This window comes from Littorina saxatilis, linkage group LG3 (genome assembly GCF_037325665.1).
Source record: "Littorina saxatilis isolate snail1 linkage group LG3, US_GU_Lsax_2.0, whole genome shotgun sequence".
Classification (NCBI taxonomy): domain Eukaryota; kingdom Metazoa; phylum Mollusca; class Gastropoda; order Littorinimorpha; family Littorinidae; genus Littorina; species Littorina saxatilis.
The window spans coordinates 39,848,411-39,870,910 of NC_090247.1; the positions used below are offsets into that span (position 1 = coordinate 39,848,411).

The 22,500-nt window shown below is 43.5% G+C and overlaps 1 protein-coding gene across 1 annotated transcript in view; it reads left to right on the forward strand.

Moving 5' to 3' along the window:
• Nucleotides 1–22,012, forward strand: part of LOC138960909 (glutamate receptor ionotropic, kainate 2-like) — a 22,820-nt gene extending 808 nt beyond the window's left edge. Inside the window, exons 2-7 of the mRNA XM_070332543.1 lie at nt 51–212; nt 9,270–9,450; nt 10,266–10,483; nt 10,919–11,141; nt 14,316–14,584; nt 15,963–22,012. Of these exons, the coding sequence (XP_070188644.1) occupies nt 51–212; nt 9,270–9,450; nt 10,266–10,483; nt 10,919–11,141; nt 14,316–14,584; nt 15,963–16,136 (1,227 nt within the window). The 3' untranslated portion in view covers nt 16,137–22,012. The remainder of the gene's footprint in view (nt 1–50; nt 213–9,269; nt 9,451–10,265; nt 10,484–10,918; nt 11,142–14,315; nt 14,585–15,962) is intronic.
• The last annotated feature ends 488 nt before the right edge of the window (nt 22,013–22,500 follow it).

Below are 22,500 nucleotides of genomic sequence, written 5' to 3' on the forward strand. Positions count from 1 at the left end.
ACTCTCGCTGCCCAGTTTAACATGTTTCTCTTTGTCCGTCTTGGTTGCAGCGCGCGGACATTGGTCTTGGTGGTATGACCATCACTTACGAGCGAGAACAGTACGTGGACTTCACCAAGCCTTACCTGACCCTGGGTATCACCATCCTCTACCGCAAACCCATCCCCAAGCCGCCAGAGCTCTTCTCTTTCTTGTCGCCCTTGTCTATTGAGGTGAGATTTATAGAGTGTGTATTAGGCCAAAAAAATTAAAAAAATAGTCTGTTTACGGTATCCCGACCAACCCTATTTTTTCGCGCGACCCTAGACTTTTTTGGGGGGGGGAAAAAAAAGTCTTTGTTTTTTGGCAAAATAGCTTTAAAAAAATATGGTTTTTTGGAAGAAGAAAAAAATCCCGACCTACCGACCCTATTTTTTCTGCCTATGTTACCGTAAACAGACTTTTTTTTTAGGCCTTACCACACACCCATTTCTAAGCCACCAGAGCTTCTCTTTCTTGTCGCCCTTGTCTATTGAGGTGAGATTTATAGAGTGTGTATTACCACATCTCCAAGCCACCAGAGCTCTTCTCTTCCTTGTCGCCCTTGTCTATTGAGGTGAGATTTATAGAGTGTGTATTACCTCAAACCCATCCCCAAGCCACCAGTGATCTTCTCTTTCTTGTCGCCCTTGTCTATTGAGGTGAGATTTATAGAGTGTGTATTACCTCAAACCCATCCCCAAGCCACCAGAGATCTTCTCTTTCTTGTCGCCCTTGTCTATTGAGGTGAGATTTATAGAGTGTGTATTACCTCAAACCCATCCCCAAGCCACCAGTGATCTTCTCTTTCTTGTCGCCCTTGTCTATTGAGGTGAGATTTATAGAGTGTGTATTACCTCAAACCCATCCCCAAGCCACCAGAGCTCTTCTCTTTCTTGTCGTAATTGTTTATTGAGGTGAGATGTATAGAGTGTGTATTACCACAAACCCATCTCTAAGCCACCAGAGATCTTCTGTTTCTTGTCCCCCTTGTCTATTGAGGTTAGAGTTATAGAGTGTGTATTACCTCAAACCCATCCCAAGCTGTCAGATATAACTTTTCTTGTCGCCCTTGTCTATTGAGGTGAGATGTAAGCTTATCAAGTGTGTATTACACTGAACACAAACAGTTAAGGATATTTTTTTGAGTGGTTATAGCCCTGACGTCAAACAGTGCTTTGGTTAGAAACATATTATGTGTGTTTGAAGATCGGCTTTCTTCTGCTCAAAAATGGGTTTCTTCGATTTGAGCAATATTTAGACGTGACGTTATTTGACGGCATGATTCACTTTCAACCGTCAAAGCAGTGACTAAAACTTAACGTTATTTGTTTTACATCAGAGAGTTGTTTAATGTTTTATCAAACAGGACATACTCATTTTGTTTTGTAAATCTGCCGCGCAGTCAGGTTGATCTAGCATGTGAAAGAGAGAGACCACAAGCTGGGAAAACGGTAATAAATCGTGGTTTTGAATCATGTTTTTGTTGGGTAGCTGCAGTTGATATGCAATGAATCTAAAACTACACGTAGCAGCCTCTTGATCTTCAAATTACACAGAACGGTGACAGAGATCCTGTTAAGTATGCGAGTTATTACTTAGAGCAACCAGAACCTGAGAATGGACGTTGTAAGGGTCATCCGTTAACTGATTTTGTGAACGTGAAGGAGAGGGTTATATAAAGTGCGCATTACACCAAACACGTCTCAAAGCTGCAAGAGCTACCTTCTGTCCTGTCACCCTTATCTATTGAGGTGAGCGTGATAATATTCAAGAAAGTTATTAAGTGCCTATTACCTCAAACGCGTCCCAAAGCTGCCAGAGCTATCCTCTGTCCTGTCGCCCTTGTCTATTGAGGTGAGCGTAATGCTACTCGAGAGAGTTATGAAGGTGTATTAATTACCTCAAACCCATCCCTAAGCCGCCACAGCTCTTCTGTTTATTGTCGTCATTGTGCCCTGACATGAGAAATATTATTCAGAAGAGGGTAATATAACGTGTGTATAACTGCAAGCCAATCCCAAATCCGCCAGCGTTTGTCACTTTCCTGTAACTGTAACGAGTGTTTTTATTCAGAATAAGGTAAATTAACGTGTATTAGGGTTGCCATCTTTTACTAGTTGCGTATTCACTTGATGTGTTTTCTTGAAAAAATGTTCGCCTGTCGTTGAATATGTTTCGTACTATTTTGAGTAAGAAGCGCAATTTTTTTTCCAGTAAGATCATCTTTTTCGATCAAGCGTTTTAAAGATGAGCAGTAAAGTGCACAATACTTTTGAGAATGTATACATACCATACTTTGTAAATGATTAGATATAAGTTTGACAAATCCATTGGAAAAGCACAGATAGTACACGAAGAAGCTTTTGTACCGTCTGATTTAAGAGTCGTTCCGACTTCATTGTTTCTACTATGTTAGAATAGTATATCTTTTCTGATTAGGGGGTAGTTTGGTAGGTTGATTGGTTGTTCCGTTGGTTGTTTCGTTGTCTTAAATTATTCTCTCTGATCACCATGCTATCACAAAAGTTTAACGAGGAAATGCATGTTTGGAATGCGATATTTATTTCGCCATTGATGAAAACCTGAATGCAGTGAATCTACCTCCCCTGAAAAACCCAAAACATCTCAGCCAGTCTCATTACGTCTATGCATTAACATTCTCTATTTTGGGGGATGTGGATCTACTGAGTCGCCTTACGGTTTTATGATCGCCTGTTGTATATCTACATTTTCTGTCTACCGGTATGGGTCTCCATGATCGCCTGTTGTATATCTACATTTTCTGTCTACAGGTATGGGCCTCCATGATCGCCTGTTGTATATCTACATTTTCTGTCACAGGTATGGGTCTCCATGATCGCCTGTTGTATATCTACATTTTCTGTCTACCGGTATGGGTCTCCATGATCGCCTGTTGTATATCTACATTTTCTGCACACAGGTGTGGGTCTCCATGATCGCCTGCCGTATATCTACATTAAATTACATTCTTATCCCAACTCACATACAGCAATTTACTCCAGTTTAGTGCTAGGACGCTGAATAGCATCGCCTTGGTAACAAGGGGAGGTCACCCTAAAAAAGAGCTACCTTGACCCCTTAACATGACAAAGTCACGCGTGACTTCCTGACCTTGCCGCCATCTTTGAATCATTCACTCTCCAGCGATCTGTGTCTACAGACGTGTTTTGATTTTGCTCCGGCTTTCAGCCGGTTTGTCTGACTTCTGCCTTTGTCAGACCCTGCCTTGGTACTTGCACACGGTCCCTCTGCTCCTACTGTGTGTTTGGGTGAGCTTTTTTGTCGTTTGTTATCGTTTTGTGACTTAGGTTTGGTCGAATACTTAGCTTTGTTTACATTTTTTCCGTTCGCCATGTCGGATAAGGAAAGAATAAAAATGCTAAGTCGGTGGCCGAGCCTTCTCCCACAAAGAAGCCTTCTCGTAAGTCGTAGAGTTCGGCATGTTAAGCTTTGATTAAAGTCACAGATCCTTGACTAAATCCTCGTTTGATGTGCGATAGACTTACCTTATTCTCCGGCTATGCCTAGTTTGCCTTCAGCTGCTTCACCGGTCTTGTCCGGTTCAGGCCCTGTTAGCGAGAAGCAGGATGTTTATGCTATTTTGCACTCCTTGAGTGCTTAGATATCCTCTCTTTCAGCCGAGTTTTCGTCTACCAAGGCTGAGATGTGTCTTTGCCTTCCGGTGTGGGAGGTGTGCGTTCCCTTGCCAGGGTGTGTGTCCGCCTTCCTCCACTTTTACGTCCGCCGACGTTCACGCCTCGTTTGAGGGCAGCCGTGGTGTTTCCCTGCTGCGTTCCCAGGCCTCTTGGACTGACGACGATCAAGGTATTTATACTTCGCCAGTAACCGGGTTCTCCGGCCAAAACGAAGTGCGTGTTTGGAGAGAGTAGCCACACCGGTTCGTGTGCGCGAAAGCTTAGGCCCTAGGTCTACGTCGTTCCGATTGAGTGAACGTCTAGATCGAGGGAAAAGCCCAGACACGCGTTCGGTCTCTGACCGAACAGGGGAAGTGCGTCCTCCGACACTCCCTAGAGGAGCGGTTGGTGCGGCAGCACAGCTTTCACAGCTTTCCCCGCTTCCGCCTTTCAGGCAGGAAGCAGTCCCTAGGGACGTACCGCTTGGGTATAAAATCCCTCGTGGGCGTCTCTTCCGGGCGACACTTCGTCGGACTATGGTAGTCACGGCGGAAGTGTCTTGCCTGACTTCACGGAAGTGAGGGACTATGAGTCGGATTTTGGCACTTCCGTCCAGGGTGACGAAGATGTCAACTTCCGCACTACCGACTAAGCTTCCGCAAGCTCTGGCTTTAGCGGAGGAAGTGGCTTCACGGTATTTTGAGGAGGGGGTGTCATTCCCCGCTTCCGCCCTCTGGGCAGGAACTGAAGCAGTCCCTGGGGACACACTGCTTGGGTATCGCATCCCTCGTGTGTCGTCTCTTCTGGGTGACGCTTCGCCTGACTATTGTAGTCAGGGCGGAAGTTCGTTGCCTTGTTGCACGGATGTGCGGGATTATGAGTCGGATTTTGGTGCTTCTGTTCAGGTTGACGAAGATGCCAACTTCCGTGTACTGGTTGAACTTCCGCTAGCACTGGCTTTGGCGGCGGAAGTTACTTCACGGTAGTTCGAGGAGTGTGCGGCAACACTTGTAGGTTTGTTGCCCAACCTCCTTCCGCTTTGGGGGATTCCCGTTCTGCGAAGGACTGGTAACAGCAGTTCCGTTTTCGGAAATTCCCGTTTTCGGAAATTCCCGTTGGTAGCGTTTGAGCTGTCTATGCTACTGACTACTGGGCAGTATGGCGGTGCGTTTCACGCTGTACCGTGGTTAACAGCACAAGGTCTGGCTCCTGATTCAGCGCAGCCTTACCGTGCTTCTTTGTTTTTAGCCTCAGCTTTGCCTGCTGGTTCGGCTAAGAGGTTTACACTGCTGCATATTTCAGTCAATTTGATTGGCTCGTTTGCCTAGCCTCGTTTCACTTTTCCGGAACTTGCAGTCCTTAGGCAAGATGATACAGCAGAGACAGAGTAGTCCCGTTTTCGGAGAATTCTCTTTTGTCTTTGGAGTAACTGGCTTACGTTTGCTTGAGTTATCGTCTCTCTCTGAGACTTTGCAGAGATCTCTGGCGAGATTGATCGCGTCGTCATTAGACCCATTCAGGTTTCGTGACGATGCGGTAGAGAAAGTTGTCACTATTCTGGTAGGGAAGACGGCTACAGTAGAACAGTATGTTATACTGAGTCCTCTTTCTTGTCTCTGGGGCAATAAGCACATGATCTTTTCAAGTTATCCTCTGTTTAGGAAACTTTGCAAGATTTTTTTATAGAGCTCTATCTTCTCTGCTCTTGTTAGCTTCGAGTTTCGTCGTGACGCACGGGAGAAGGATGTCATGTCGCTTCTAGCTGCTTTGGCTAAAGTCTTTTGAACAGCGGAGCCTCCCAGCGCTTTTCTTGGCACATTGCTTGGCTCAGGTTGCAAACAAGAGGCGGATCTACTCCGCTCTTTGCTTTTTGTGGTCCATCTTCTGGGAGAAGCTGTGATCTGCGTCGGCTGGCCACATTTGGCCTTTATTTAGGCAAGATGCGGAGCTAAGCAAACACACATTGGGTTAAACCCTCTGCCTTAGGCAGCTTCGCGGTATGTACGCCCATCTTTGGTGCGGCATACCTCTTATTTTTCACCTTCTAGGGTGAAGCTGCTAAGGCCTCAATTTTTGTTTTTTGCCTCTGTGGTGAAGAACAAGGCAAGCTGTTAAAACTTTCTCAGCTTTTACGGCTTACAGAATTGCGCTTTCTCATCAGGGTCATAAGCTTTGGTTTCTGACAAGTCGCCAGAACATGTCCAAATTATGGGCTCACATTCTGACTAAATTTTTAGGCTCACTGAGCCATTGCTCGTAACCTCTCAGTCGGAACTTTTCCGGCTAAGCCTACCTCTTGAGGCAGTGGCTTCTGTCAGCGACTTTCGCTGCGCAGCACAAAGGACTCGCAGGAATTCCTTAGTTTCAGCTTTTCTTTCTAAGAGGTTACGGAAAGAACTAATCACCATCATGTGGCTAAGCCTAGGTTTGGCACAGACGTTTTTAGCATTGGGGTTGTTTTTCTTCCACACGCAAAGACATACACCGTCGTTTGGCGGGTACGCCCTTCACAGAGAAGGGTGGACAGGTTGCAAAGTCTGTTTCGTACTCTGTCCTTGATAAAGAGAGCGGCTGTTCGTGTTCTGACCTCTCTTTTTGGCCAAATGGAATCGATGGCCACTCTTGTGCCCTTAGGCAGAGTCCACAAGCGGCCATTTCAGGCTGCCCTGAGTTCGCTGTGGAAGCCTTCTCTTCAGGGCTGGGAGACAGTAGTCTCTCTTGAAAGCTGGTGTCGGCACACAACGAGGCAGTGGCTGCTCCCTGGGATTTCACAGGGAGTGCCAATTTCGTTTGCCCCCCCCCCCCCCCCCCGGACGAGTTTCTGTTCACAGACGCGTCTATGGAGGGCTGGGGTGCCTATCTTTCTGTTCACACTGCGTCAGGTCTGTGGAACGAGACGCAGAGTGGGGGGCACATTAATGCCCTAGAGTTAGAGGCTGTTTTCCTGGGACTCCAATCGTTTCTGTCTATGGTCAGGAACGAATAAATTGGGGTTCGCACAGACAACACGACCATGTCGGCCTTTTTCAACAAACAGGGAGGCACTTTGTCTCTCGCTCTTCTGTCAGGTCAGGTCAGATTCTTGCCTGGGGCAGCCAGCACCTTATTCTGTTGTCAGCGAAGTACGTCCCAGGCATACTCAACGTTCTTGCGGACTACTTCAGTCGCCCGTAGTGTACGATGCACACGGAGTAGTCTCTGACTCATCAGGTCCTACAACGTCTGGGTGGCATTTCGGCAAGCCTACAGTCGATCTGTTTGTGACAAGATTCTCCTGCAGGCTTCAGGTCTTTATCTCCCCCTTTCCAGACCCAGAGGGGAGGGAAACAGACGCCCTCGAAGTAAACTGGTCGCGTCTGAGCCTATGCTTTCCCCCCTTTTCATCTCTTGGGAAAGGTTCTCAGGAAGGCGGAGCGGGGACAGCCTTGCTTGGTGTTGGTGGCCCCTTGGTGGCCCAGCCAACATTGGTTCCCCGTCCTCCTTCGCCTCGCAGACGGCCCTCCATTCTTTCTAGGTCGCTGCGCCGTTCTGGCTCCTCAGACGCTACTTTAGGCTTTGTCCAAAAGGCCCACAGGGAATCGACCAGCACTGTTTATGCGTCACACTGGTCAGCTTGGACAAAGTGGTGCTCGGAGAATGGAGTTACTGCTACTTCACCTCGCTCTATGCATGTAGCAAATCATCTCTCGTGTTTGGCTGCTCAGGGCTTGGCTCCTTCTTTTTTTGAGAGTCAGGCGCTCAGCCATTTCTTCTACTCTGAAGCAATTAGGGCATAGCATTAACCTGGGCGGTGTAATTGCTAGTGTTCTTAAGGGGGCAGCGATTGGTTTTACGAAGGCTAAGTCCCCTCTTCCCGCGTGGGACTTATTTTTTTGGTACTCAAGTTTCTAGCCTCTTCGGATTTCGAACCTTTAGCTTCAGCGAGCTTAGCTAACTTGACTCGTAAAGCCTTGTTCCTCGTTTTGTTAGCCTCTGCCCGTGGAGGCGGTGAGGTGCACGCTCTTTCAGGCCTGGCTAAGGATATTTCTTTTGAGAGCTATGGCTCTTTTGTTTTAAGATTTCGGCCGGAGTTCCTTGCCAAAACCAAAAACAAGGTCTGTCCTCCTCTGTTATTCGCATTCCTCCTTTAAGTAGGTTTCTTGCGTCTGGTGACCCTGATATGGTCAATTGTCCTGTTTGTACTCTTACCAGCTACTTATCCCGTACCACGCCCATTAGGTCTAGGGACCAAAAACTGCTCTTCATCTCAGTTGGCACTGAAAGGAGCAAGGACTTGTCGCGGGTCACTTTGGTAAGATGGGTCTCTACGCTTATTAAACAAGCGTATGCGTGGTGGCACAGACAAGTTGGGATTGGGCATTCTGTCCTTCCTATGAAGTTGTCAAGAACTCATGAAGCCAGAGCCTGGGCTACTTCTCTGGCAGTCCTCCGCTCAGGCGTGCTGGCAGAGGTCTTAGACGCTGCCTACTGGAAATCGCAGGGCGTTTTCATCAACTTTTACCTGCGAGATGTGGCCAGCACTCGTCATGGTGGCAGTAGCTCCCTACCAGCCTTTGTCGCTGCTGGACAAGTGGAATTTTGTTTTCCCACCTCCTTCATTAGCATTCTGCTGTATGTGAGTTGGGATAAGAATGTAATTTAATTGAAAATTTTCATCTAAATTTTAATTTGATTATATACTTACCCAACTCACATAGTTGATACCCGCCCGCCTGCCCCGCTTTTGGGGTTTTTATGGGGTTTTTTTCCTAAAAAAGAGGGAAATTTTTCTATGTTCGCTTTCGATTGAATGATTCAAAGATGGCGGCAAGGTCAGGAAGTCACGCGTGACTTTGTCATGTTAAGGGGTCAAGGTAGCTCTTTTTTAGGGTGACCTCCCCTTGTTACCAAGGCGATGCTATTCAGCGTCCTAGCACTAAACTGGAGTAAATTGCTGTATGTGAGTTGGGTAAGTATATAATCAAATTAAAATTTAGATGAAAATTTTCAATTTTCTGTATGCAGGTCTCCATGATCGCCAGCCGTATATCTACATTTTCTGTCTACAGGTGTGGGTCTCCATGATCGCCTGTTGTATATCTAAATTTTCTGCACACAGGTGTGGGTCTCCATGATCGCCTGCCGTATATCTACATGTTCTGTATGCAGGTCTCCATGATTGCCAGCCGTATATCTACATTTTCTGTCTACAGGTGTGGGTCTCCATGATCCCCAGCCGTATATCTACATTTTCTGTCTACAGGTGTAGGTCTCCATGATCGCCTGCCGTATATCTACATTTTCTGTCGACAGGTGTGGGTCTCCATGATCGCCTGCAGTATATCTACATTTTCTGTGTACAGGTGTGGGTCTCCATGATCGCCTGTTGTATATCTACATTTTCTGTCTACAGGTATGGGTCTCCATGATCGCCTGTTGTATATCTACATTTTCTGTCTACAGGTGTGGGTCTCCATAATCGCCTGCCGTATATCTACATTTTCTGTCTACAGGTGTGGGTCTCCATGATCGCCTGCCGTATATCTACATTTTCTGTCTACAGGTGTGGGTCTCCATAATCGCCTGCCGTATATCTAAATGTTCTGTCTACAGGTTTGGATCTACATGATAGCCGCCTACCTGTGTGTCAGCTTCATGCTGTTTGTCATCGCACGCTTCAGTCCCTACGAATGGTGCAACCCCCACCCTTGTAACCCCGACACGGATGAGGTGGAGAACCAATTCACCATTCTCAACAGTCTCTGGTTCACCATAGGCTCCCTTATGCAGCAAGGTACTTTGGAACATATTTCTGGTATTTAAGCGGTAATAATTTTAAAATGTTAAAAATACCGGAAGCCGGTCGTACCCATACAAGTTACAATATTGTTTGACCGATTTTCCTGAATAATTCCTTATGTAATAAATTAATTTTGACCAAGGGGTAGAACTGAATGACAGTATTTATGAGAGCAAGATTTCTTAATTGTAACAAGAAAACATATTAAAGACAAAATGGCTAAGGCGATATTGTCATTAGTCTTTTCGTGACTGGTTAACCTGATTATTTGTCATTTTCATATATAATGAACTATGGTTGAAATCAACTGGATGAAAAACAACTCAGAAGAACACACACACACACACACACACACACGCACGCACACACACACACACGCACACACACACACACACACACACATACGCACACACACACACACGCACACACACACACGCACGCACGCACGCACGTATGTACCCACACTGACGCACGCACACACACACGCACGCACACACACACACACACACACACACACACACACACACACACACACCTACCACACGCACCACCACCACCACCCCCCCACACACACACACACACACACACACACACGCCAACACAACTCCCCCCAACTCTGAACTGGATGAAGTCATCTCAACCCTATATTTCTACCCAGGTTGTGAGATAGCCTTGCACTCACACACACACACACACTCCCACTACCCCCCCCCCCCCCCCCCCCGCTACACACACACACACACTGACGCACTCTACCAACTCTGAAGTGGATATCAAGTCATCTCAATCCTATTCTATTTTCTACCCAGGTTGTGAGATAGCCCCGCGGGCGCTGTCCACCCGACTGGTGGCGGGTATGTGGTGGTTCTTCACACTCATCATGATCAGCTCCTACACGGCCAACCTGGCGGCCTTCCTCACTGTGGAGAGGATGGTGTCAGACATCACCTCTGCGGATGACCTCGTGAAACAGGCTACCATCAAGTACGGCACCTTTAAGGGCGGTTCTACTGCCAGGTTCTTTGAGGTTTGTATTTTTATCTGGGAGAGAAAAATAGAGAGAAAGTCTGTTGGTGTGTGTGTGTGTGTGTGTGTGTGTGTGTGTGTGTGTGTGTGTGTGTATGTGTATGCTTGTGTGTGTGTGTGTGTGTGGGGGGGAGGGGGGTTAGTGAATGCTTTACGTGTGTGTTTGCGTACGTGTATATGTGTGTGCGTGTGTGGGTTTTTTTTTGTGCGTGTGTCTGCGTGCGTGAATGCGCGCGCGTGCGTGAATGCGCGCGCGTGCGTGCGTGTGTTTGTGACTACGTGCATGCGCTGGCGAGTGCGTTTGGTGTATGCGGGCTGGCGAAATAGCTTCGTCGGGGCACACGCGATGACGCGGATCCAGCTCGCAGTAGGAGCGCAGTCAGGACAGCAGGCAGAAAGCTCCGCCAAGAATATCACCCACAAATTTACGTTTCAGCGCTCCCAAATCGAAACGTTCAAGCGGATGTGGAACTTCATGTCGACCCTAGACGACGTGTTCGTGACGAGTAGCTCTGAGGGCGTCAAGCGGGTGAAGGACGGCGGGTACGCGTACCTTGCCGAGTCCACGGCAGTGGAGTATGCTGTGCATCGAGATTGTGACCTGACCAGCATCGGCGGCAAACTGGACTCCAAGGGCTATGGCATTGCCACGCCTACAGGTGAGTTTGGTTTATTAAGTGTGTGTTTGTGTTTGTGTGTATGTTAGCGTGTTGGTTATTTGTGACCCTCCACCACGAAATGAGTCGCATGTCACCTCGCGCGGTTCTGCGCTAGGCTTAATATAAGTCCGGGGAGTGCCTTGTAACAGTGTGAGGGTCACCTTAGTCACAGGCTTATAACTCAAACAGTTTTCGCTCTTTTCTAAAACGGTTTTCACCACTGGATAGAGCATAAAAAACTCTTTAGGAAAATGTAAAAATATGAAAATCATGCAAAGGTGACATGCGACTCATTTCGTGGTGGAGGGTCACATTTGGTGTGTATATGGGGGGAGGTTAGTGTGTGTATGTGTGTGTGGGGGTGAATATGTGTGTGAGTGCGGGTGTGTGTGTGTGTTTGTGTGGGGGGGGTCCGAAACTGAATTTCCCTGTGTCAGTGTGGTTCCGATTCATGATTGTGTGGTTAGATTGGTAGGCGTTTTCAAGCGTGATTGCTTTATGAAGTCACAGATTGCCTATTGCACATATTTGAGCATCTATCCGTTGATTTGTGGGATTTTCTAAAACTGAACTGTCGTACAAAAGGAAGGTCTGCCCACGTTACGTTTGCTTCAGTGGTATCAGTTTTGGGCTGTTTTGGGCTGTTTGTGAATGATCTCATTCTCTTTTCTTGTCGTGCCTGGAAAGAACAAGATAGGAAAACGTATCTCTCCTGGTAAAACTGCAAATCTCCTTTTTTGGGAGACACATTTTCACGATTTCACCTTGTGTCGATTAAGGATAAGGATAAGATTTTATATAGTCCATGAGGGTAACCTCACAGAAATTCGGGCTGCTTTCTCCCTGGGGAAAGCGAGCTGCCATACAGTATACGGCGCTACCCATTTTTTTTATTTTTTCCTGCATGCGTGTATTCATGTTTCCAAGCCCTGACACTTAATGCCGTGTGAGATGGAATTTTTTTACACTTTATTTCAAGTCACACGGGTATTTGGTGGACATTTTTATCTATGCCTATACAATTTTGCCAGGAAAGACCCTTTTGTCAATCGTGGGATCTTTAACGTGCACACCCCAATGTAGTGTACACGAAGGGACCTCGGTTTTTCGTCTCATCCGAAAGACCAGCACTTGAACCCACCACCTAGGTTAGGAAAGGGGGGAGAAAATTGCGGCCTGACCCAGGCCTGAACACGCAACCTCTCGCTTCCGAGCGCAAGTGCGTTACCACTCGGCCAGCCTTCAAACGAATCTTACGCTTTCTTTTTGGTGTTAAGTAATCACCTACGCAACAACAACAAAAGGAAAAGAGCACATATTGGTTTCCAACTGCACCTTAGTTTTGAAGAATGTGATATTTTTGTAATTCTTTGAATCACAAAAATTAATATCTTCAATACTCACATTTTTCTCAGAGGAATTCTAACATTCGCATCTCTGTCAGAGTATTGGTCACATTTCCATTCGGGTGTGAGTAATTGTATTCACAGACTGAGTTGGAAACCTAATCAACTATATCATAATTCATGGTAAAATATAGATATCAGATCAGTTTAGCGCAATCAACAGTTCTGCCATGGAAATGATGAGATCTGTATAATTATCAGAACACATCATTTTATTTGGCAATTTTAACCATGTTCACCATCAAAACATGGAGATTTAATTTTTATAAACCTTTGTTGTACATTTTTGTTGTCATAAAATATACCCATTTTTGACTCACATGCGAAGCAAAAGTGAGTCTATGTACTCACCCGAGTCGTCCGTCCGGACGGACGTCCGGAAAACTTTAACGTTGGATATTTCTTGGACACTATTCAGTCTATCAGTACCAAATTTGGCAAGATGGTGTATGATGACAAGGCCCCAAAAACATACATAGCATCTTGACCTTGCTTCAAGGTCAAGGTCGCAGGGGCCATAAATGTTGTCTAAAAAACCAGCTATTTTTCACATTTTTCCCATTTTCTCTGAAGTTTTTGAGATTCAATACCTCACCTATATATGATATATAGGGCAAAGTAAGCCCCATCTTTTGATACCAGTTTGGTTTACCTTGCTTCAAGGTCAAGGTCACAGGAGCTCTTCAAAGTTGGATTGTATACATATTTTGAAGTGACCTTGACCCTGAACTATGGAAGATAACTGTTTCAAACTTAAAAATTATGTGGGGCACATGTTATGCTTTCATCATGAGACACATTTGGTCATATATGATCAAGGTCAAGGTCACTTTGACCCTTATGAAATGTGACCAAAATAAGGTAGTGAACCACTAAAAGTGACCATATCTCATGGTAGAAAGAGCCAATAAGCACCATTGTACTTCCTATGTCTTGAATTAACAGCTTTGTGTTGCATGACCTTGGATGACCTTGACCTTGGGTCAAGGTCACATGTATTTTGGTAGGAAAAATGTGTAAAGCAGTTCTTAGTGTATGATGTCATTGCTAGGTTTAGTTATTTGACCTTGACCCTGAAGGTCAAGGTCATGTAAAGGTCAAGGTCAAGCATGTGAGTCGTATGGGCTTTGCCCTTCTTGTTTCTCGTTATAGACGTGTCCCCTGTTTTCAGCAAAACACTGTATTTTGTTTGTTAATGTACACCAATTACACATCACCCATTATTGCTCGTGATTTGAATGAATAACAACTCTAAGGACGTTGTTCTAAATGAAGGTTAGAAATAACAATTAGCATTTAACAATTTGTTGTATTAGTTGGTAACCTACCGTATTGTGCTGCGTTCTCATACAGCGAGCTGAAAGCACTCTCTCTCTCTCTCTCTCTCTCTCTCTCTCTCTCTCTCTCTCTCTCTCTCTCTCTCTCTCTCTCTCTCTCTCTCTCTCTCTCTCTCTCTCTCTCTCTCTCTCTCTCTCTCTCTCTCTCTCTCTCTCTCTCTCTCTCTCGTTTTCTCTCTCTGTCTCGCTTATTGCTAGCTCATTAAGTTTAAAATTGTTTGCCATCCCCAAATAAAACACAAAACACTAACTACCAATTACCAATCATTGCTATTTCACGACATACTCAAATCAGCTCTGTTAGGTATCCACAACAGACTCATAATATATCTGTTCCAAATCTCCGTCTCTATCTCCACAAAACAGACTCAATCAAGCTATCTTGCATTGCGAGTTTTGAACAGACTCAAACTACCTCCTTTCCTTAACAGACTCACCATACCAGGAGATCTTCACCACGGAGATCCTCCGCCTGAAGGAGGCCCAGATCATCCACGAGCTGAAGGTCAAGTGGTGGCAGCGAGAGCTAGGAGCCAAGGAGTGCTTAGTGGAGGAAAGCAGCAAGGGCTCGGCCTCCGAGCTAAGCGTGGAGAACGTGGGAGGCGTCTTCGTCGTGCTCATGGGCGGCGTGGTGGCAGGCTTCTTTGTGGCCATGTGCGAGTTCATCTGGAAGGCGCGGAAGAACGCCCGCAAAGATCAGGTTTGTGAATTTAGAATGTTTTCTAATTGATTGTGCGATTTGGTTAAACTTCGACGTTCTGAATTATCATGTGCGTGAATGTAGAATATTTTCAGATAGATTGTGCGTTTTGACTTAACTTCGGCGTTTTGAATTATCAGTTGCATGAATGTAGAATATTTTCGAATAGATTGTGCGGTTTGGTTAAACTTCGGCGTTCTGATTGATCAGGTGCGTGAATGTAGAATGTTGAAATAGATTGTGCGTTTTGGTGAAACTTTGACGTTCTGAATGATCACGTACGTGCATGTAGAATATTTTCGAATAGATCGTGCGTTTTGGTTTAAACTTCGGCGTTCTGAATAATCAGTTACGAGAATGTAGACTATTTTCAAATAGATTGTGCATTTTGGTTAAACTTCGCCGTTCTTTGTGTGTTTTGGTTAAACTTCTGAGTTCTGAATTGTTAGGTACCTTTCAACCCTTGTTCTGTATGTTCGTTGCTGGTCATTAGATTCCGTTTTTCGCCGAATAGCAATTTTGTGTGTATATAGATCTTTGGCCAGAAATGAAAATTCAAAAAAAGAAATAATACCGAAGAATCAATCAATCAATCAATCAATATGAGGCTTATATCGCGCGTATTCCGTGGGTACGGTTCTAAGCGCAGGTTTTTTTTTTTTTTTTTTTTTTTTTTTTTTTTATACAGCGACATTAACGAATAAGCATTCTTCACTTATCGATCATGTCTGTAGAGAAAGTCGGCCAGGCTTACTTTATTTCCGCAGCGAATGTCATATGCAGCAGTTCTTCATATAAGAGACATTTTGCAGAAGTCATACTCAACCAAACAATAGCGGTTCTTGCGAAAGCAGGCTAATTGCCTCCAGGACAACTGCCCCCCGGACAACTGCCCCCTGACAATGACCCCTTAGGACAATTATTTTGTTTGCGTTTCTTTAGTTATGAATCCCTGTATGACGGGCGCAGTGTCGTGGTGGTAAGACGTCGGCCTCCTAATCGGGAGGTCGTGAGTTCGAATCCCGGTCGCTGCCGCCTGGTGGGTTAAGAGTGGAGATCTCCCAGGTCAACTTATGTGCAGACCTGCTAGTGACTTAACCCTCTTCGTGTGTACACGCAAGCGCAAGACCAAGTGCGCACGGAAAAGATCATGTAATCCATGTCAGAGTTCGGTGGGTTATAGAAACACGAAAATACCCAGCATGCCTCCCCCGAAATCGGCGTATGCTGCGTGAATGGCGTGGTAAAAACGGTCATACGCGTAAAAATTCAATCGTGTTAAAAACATGAGTGAACGTGGGAGTCTAAGCCCATGAACAAAGAAGAAGAAAAAGAAGAAGAAGAATCCCTGTATGGTTAACGCTTTGTTTTGTTGCAGCAATCACTCTGCTCGGAAATGGCAGAGGAATTCCGATTCGCCGTTCGCTGCTTCGGCTCCAAGAAACCAGCCAAGAAACGACAGCAAGACATCACAGACAATGGCCTGCAGTTTATGCCTCTGACAGGAGCCTATGGCAACCAGAACTCTGTTGGAAAAGAAGTGTTTGCCTGAAGAGTTTGTACAGGAGAAGGGGGGGGGGTTATATTGGGATTTTTGTTTTGTTTTGAAATTTGGAACTGCTGAAAACAGTATGTTTCTGTTAAAAGAAACAAAACGAAATCGGAACTCAGTTAATAGAATGTTCAAAGGGAAGTGTGGACAAAAGCTGGTAAGGCTAGCGACTGGTTGCTGAATTTTATGACATGTTGGATGAAAAAAACAGTCAGTTTCTGTAAAAAGGAACAAGAAGAAAATAATGGGAACTCATTTCATAGAATATTATTCAAAGGAAAGTGTGGCCGGACAAAAGCTATAAGGCTAGCGACTGGTCGCTACATTTTATGACATGTTGTTCAGGATGTGTGCAAATGATTCGAAAGGCATTGCGTCTGTTTGTATCGCTTTTTGCTGGGTGTTGATTACATAAACACCTTGCAGGTAGAAGATGTGCTACCCGTTGGATGAAAGGAAGATTGAGAAACGCCAGTAATTTGTGTAAGATTTTTCAGGTTTGGGTCCTGTTTTTTGCGAAAGTAGTAAGGGTTTTATTTTATAAAGGTATATGTATATTCGTAAGCTTAAATAGAATTGGCATTTGTGAGTACCAAATACCAGAATGATGCATTAAGTTTGAAAGGTTTGAGGCAGGCTCAACGAAACTGTCCAGTTGTGTTTATTGTATTATCATTATCATTATCATTATCATTATTAGTAGTATTACTTTAAAAGTTTTCTGAAGCTAGCACGCGAGATTCGGCATGTTGTGTATTGGATGTCCCCTTCAGACTGAAAGTCTGAATGATGGAAAGGTTTAGCGCAGCTGAGAGCAAGAACGAATACTGTACCATACTTTCACTGTTCTTGGTGGATGCATCTTGTGACATACCAGCACCAATCTGCTGCTTGCGATAGGGTTATGACAACGAATGTATTGGATTTAACCCCCCCCCCCCCCAAAAAAAAAAAAAAAAGAGGCAACCTTAGTTTGAATTACGATTCCTTAAAATGTTAGAAAGTCAAACGTTCCCCACAAACTCACACGAAAAACCGTTTACGTTATATGAAGAATAAAATCTTAATTTCTCCTGTGTGACTGATCCATGTAACTAAATTAATTTATGGAAGTGTATGTGCTATCAATGTTGGCTAATTCGTCCGAACTTTGGAACGAATGATATTTTAACTGCGGAAAATGCAGGAGTTTCATCCGATTGTCACTGAAGTCAACCTAAATCGTGTTTGTAGGTCCAGGTAGGATTTTACCCTTTCTCATCCATCTTCCTCTGCAAAGGATAGCAAACATCTTGCATTAACTGTAGCTGAATGAATTTATTCGACACGTATTTGAGAGTCCTGGAGGTAGTCAAGGCACAAAACTTGTTCAATGTAACTGATTTTCATCAAATTAAGCGTACCGTTTAGAGAGACTTTTGAATGTTTTGTGCTGAATTCGAATAGAAGCCGAGAGTCACGTTTGTACTATTTAGAAGAGCTGACGCGCATAAGGACAATTCTGCTGTGATCACTTTTCAACAGCTCCTGAGCTTCTCCTCTGTAGCCCATCGACCATGTGTCTGAACTTGAAATTGTGCACAAAGCAAACCGACAATCCTTCTCCTCACGACACAGCAGCCATGCGGTTAACTGGTTTTAATGGCATTTAGTCTTAACGCTGAGTGCCACATGTTTCTTGCGGCGATGAAATTGATAAAATATTGCCCAAAGCGCTACGGGGATGTTGCACGGCTGTTTTATTTTCTTTTCTTTTTGGGAAGAATTATTCTTTGTGTTATTTTAGTTACTTGTGGATGCCATGGAAGGAACATTTTTACACGAATACGTTCGAATTTTTCGCGCAAGGAGGCGTCTTAGTTAAACATTACAGTCTAACAACAGAATAACTGGGGAAAAACACAGAAATGAATAGACGGGATGATCCACTGCATGTTGTGAATGCAGAAACAAATTTTTGGTCGCATATAAAACACATCATTTGCAAAAAGACCAGCGCGTTAAAGAAAACATTAGATAGGGCGTTTTCGGTGCGCAGTATAGAAGATGTACGTCTGGTTGAAGTCATTGCAGTATTCCAATTACTGATATTGTTGTCCACATTAATCAATGAATTAAAAAAAACGTTGATGCTCATTGGTCTGGTCGCCTGTTGTCAAGGATCACTTCCAGAACAAATAATTGAAAACGGTTGACGTTGTATGTGCTGTAAGCGAGGCCCAATACATACGCGAGACGACGAGGAGACAGCTGTTATTGAGTCTAATTTGTTTCACGGCTAAATGACTTACTGCACAAATCGTGGTACTCACCGCTTGATCAGAATACTTGTGTACCTCTTTTGGGTGCCTCTAGAGGAAAAAAACATGCAAGTTCCGGCTACTGGTTGCACAAATCGTTTACTCTCTTAGCTACATGTGAGAACATCCATATTGTTTGTATAACTCTGCCCCGTTAAGAACATGATTACGATAGATGCAGATAAGCGTACAACCAACCGCTATTCGTGCGCTTCTTGCGATGAAGAGAGTATGCCGATTCCCAAAATATCACATGATTATCACATGGTTGATTGCACAAATCATGGTACCCCTTACGGTATTACTGATCTTTGCTAAAGCCGTGCTCTACCAGAAAGAAGGGATGCAAATGCTTAAATAAATCAACCAGTATGGCATTTTAACACCACAAATATGGCTGCACAAAGTACAGATAGAGAAAATAGACATTGCTAAATCTTCACCAAAGCACAAACGAATTTTTGTTTTGACAATCCATCTCATATATTCATAGTGGACTTGACATGTTTTTGCACAAAACCTTTTTAACAACTGCTGATATTTGAAGACGCCGTGTCCGAACTGATTCAACAAATAAATGGGCTTGGTATAATCATCAGTGTATATGCCAAGGTTGCTGTTTCAGCAGATGTTTGACAAAAAGAAGGTACGTGTGTGTTGATCATTTCAGATATTGAACGCTCCTGTAATAAAAATGTGCACACATGCGAGTGGATGTGTTTGCACCATACATTACTGTAATGGTTTTGCAGTCCCCAGATGATATTAAGGTCATACGAATTTCCCTTCCTTGAGTTTTATTTAGATTTTTTCTCAGAAGGAAAATTCTTGCATAATCCGTATTCGTTACGCCAAAAGCAAGTGTGGCTTGTTCAAGTGTTTTCTTTGACATTTTGTGCAAACAGTTCATGTAAGATACTGAAATGATTCTTTTTCGAATTGTTTCAATGACCATTTATAATAATACATTTGATTGAGGTGTTGTCGTTCTTCACAAACCGATTGCGAGACAACATATTTGTTTGAAATGTGTTCTTTACTTAGCTGATTTGATTTTAATGTGGTTGATAATTCTCTCTCTCTCTCTCTCTCTCTCTCTCTCTCTCTCTCTCTCTCTCTCTCTCTCTCTCTCTCTCTCTCTCTCTCTCTCTCTCTCTCTCTCTCTCTCTCTCTCAACCCCTATCTCTCTCCGTTTAGGCCCAAAAAAAATATATGTTGGTTCAGGGTAACGTGACCAAAAGTCTTTTTTTTTAATTTAGTCGATTTTACAGGAGGTTACTTCCCTTAGTCTCGGTATGGTTTGCAAAATATGCCAAAAGGTGTTTTTGTGTTTTTTTAGAAATGAAAAAAATATGGTTTAGGGTCGGCGTGAAAAAATAGGATCGATCTGGTTACCCTAAACCAACATGTATATTTGTTTGGCCTTATGTACATAGTTTTTTTTCTTTTAAAAATACCTGGTTTAACGTGCATATTCAAGATTGTAACGTGCTCCAAATCAAACGACATTGCATCGTCCTGTCTAAGACAAACAGACAAAGTGCCTTCAAATGCCAATACAAATTCACGTAACGGCATAATGCTCTAAAATAATGTGTACAAAGGAGATAACGTTTATGACATTTATCTTGTTGGACTGTGTGTTTCTTGTCGTAAAACTCTTAAGGTGTGCACGTGAAAGACGGAGGTAATTGATTTTGCTGTTGGAAACAAATTTGTGTTGAAACTAATGCTGAATTATTGCTTTCTCCTTGTAATATACGACCTTAGGCTTGTGTTTCTTTGATTAATTTTCTTTCCTTTGAGAATTCTTCGCAATTCGATTGAATTCACTCCTTTTTCTTCCAGTCTCGTGGTTTTGTTTTGTTTTCTGGTTAATGTAAATAAATCGTCATGTCTCATTTTGTCACAAGTAACATCAATGTTATGTGCCACATGCTCTTTTTCAAAACATTGTTTTATAAAACGTATGCTCCTCCTAGCTGAAGTATTTTAGCTTCTGCACTCACGGCGATCAATGCAGTTGTAAATTTGCTGCCATTTCGACATCTCTCAAGATTCAGAGTCTGAGTTCCCATCGATGGGGGTGCGGCGCAACAGAAGAAAATGTATTTCCCCAGAAAGCAGCTCCAACTCAGAATCCCGAAAAGTATTTAAACATGACTGGATATTTACGATGAACGCGATTTAACTCAGCAAAAGGGGGCGCATTCTATTGAAGACATCATTGTTTTGTCATTCCATTGAACACTTTCATTAAATTCATTTGAAACCCGTTTGGAATAGGTAGTTTTGTTACATTTTTAGAGTTTTGTCATTTTTTTGGATTTGTTATTGACAACGCATTTGTAAACACTACCCATGTTTTGTTTCATTTAAAAAAAAATAGAGAAAAATCATGACAGAATGAATACATGTTGTACTGGAAGAATGACAGACATGCGATATTTGTGTGACTGTAAGAATGACTTTATATTTACCCAGATTTGCGTAAACGTTTTTATGTTCTTGGTAATAATGGTGTTTGCATTGTTTGCATGTGTGTTCCCTTGTTGAATTCAGGAAGTACAAACATAAACTCTTTTTTCTTTTACATTGAAATATAATTGAGCCTCATTGGCAGATAGTTCTTGCTGCCATGAGCAAAAAGGAAAACAAACCCATGACGGTAATGTGTTATTCTGCAAATTAGTAGCTTAGAATACGTGTGGTAATGTTTGACGCGCGCGTCTGTCCGTTTGCATCAATAGAAAGAGTTGTGTTAGAGTCACAGTTTCTCGAAGTTGCCAGTGTGTTTTTATGTTGTTTCCTTTGTAACTTACCTTACATCCAGGAAGATCTCATTAGCCGATAAAACGATATCTATAGTCCGGTTGAGTGTATATATTGTGAAAAACGTAATTATGTAGCACGAAAGCTGCAGACACATAGCAGTATAAGATACAAGATAACAAATAAAAAAAATTGTGTTGCTGTTTTCTGGTGAGTACATTGTTATTGTTCTCTTGTTCTATTCTCTCACCTGCAGTCTCTTGTTCCATTTTGTTTTTGTTTTTTTGTTCAGTATAAGATAGTTGTTGAATATTGATGAAACAAAACTATATATGCTTTTAGTACATGTACTAGCTTTTAAACCTTCTTTCTATTCATTGTTTACAGACTCGGGTGCCAGTCGTAATACACACAGACATTATTCTGTGATATTCGAAATTTCTAACGAGAAGAGGGGCTATTTTCACAATTAGGATGATACAAATATATATACGACAAAAGGAATAATATCAATTAAATAGTGTCCGTGTTACTTTTATGTCACTGAACTCGTCCCTTTTCGGGTGTTATGGGATCTGCTGCAAGGTATTTAGTTATCATTGTTGTCTTGAAAAAATGAAGGTTGGAAGTTGGTGTGTGTGTGAGTGGCAAATAGAAAGCGTTTTTGTGTGTCTTTTCGTGTAAATTGTCATCATTGTGAACATCGCTCATATTGCATTGTCCTCCAAAAAATGAGTATAGACTTGTGTGCTTCAATCCTTCTGTCATACCAATAAAAATGATGATATATGTCTTTTTCGAAGACGCAGTGTTGAAGTGTGTGTGTGTGTGTGTGTGTGTGTGTGTGTGTGTGTGTGTGTGTGTGTGTGTGTGTGTGTGTGTGTGTGCGTACGTACATACGCGCTCGCGTGTGTATGGATGTTTCTGTTTGTCTCTGTTATGCATGTCAAACTGTCCGACACTCGGGCTCTATGTCTTTAAGTCTGTATGTGTAAGACAAAATGAGTTGTACATGTATCAGCAATATGTCTTGCCAGCTGATATATCGATGTTCAGTCCTACTTCTCCCGCGTTCAAGAGCCTCAAATCCTGCCCAGCAGTGTTCCAGTCTTTGCCAGTTCTGTTCGTAACAGGTATGTATACATGGTTTACCCCCCCCCCCCCCCACTCCCTGCATTTTGCACGATTTTATAACATCTTTATATAAAAAAAAAAGATATCACCAATGAATACTTCTTAAACGCCCCTTTGCACAAGAACTAATGGCGCGCGTTGACTTGTACATTGTATTC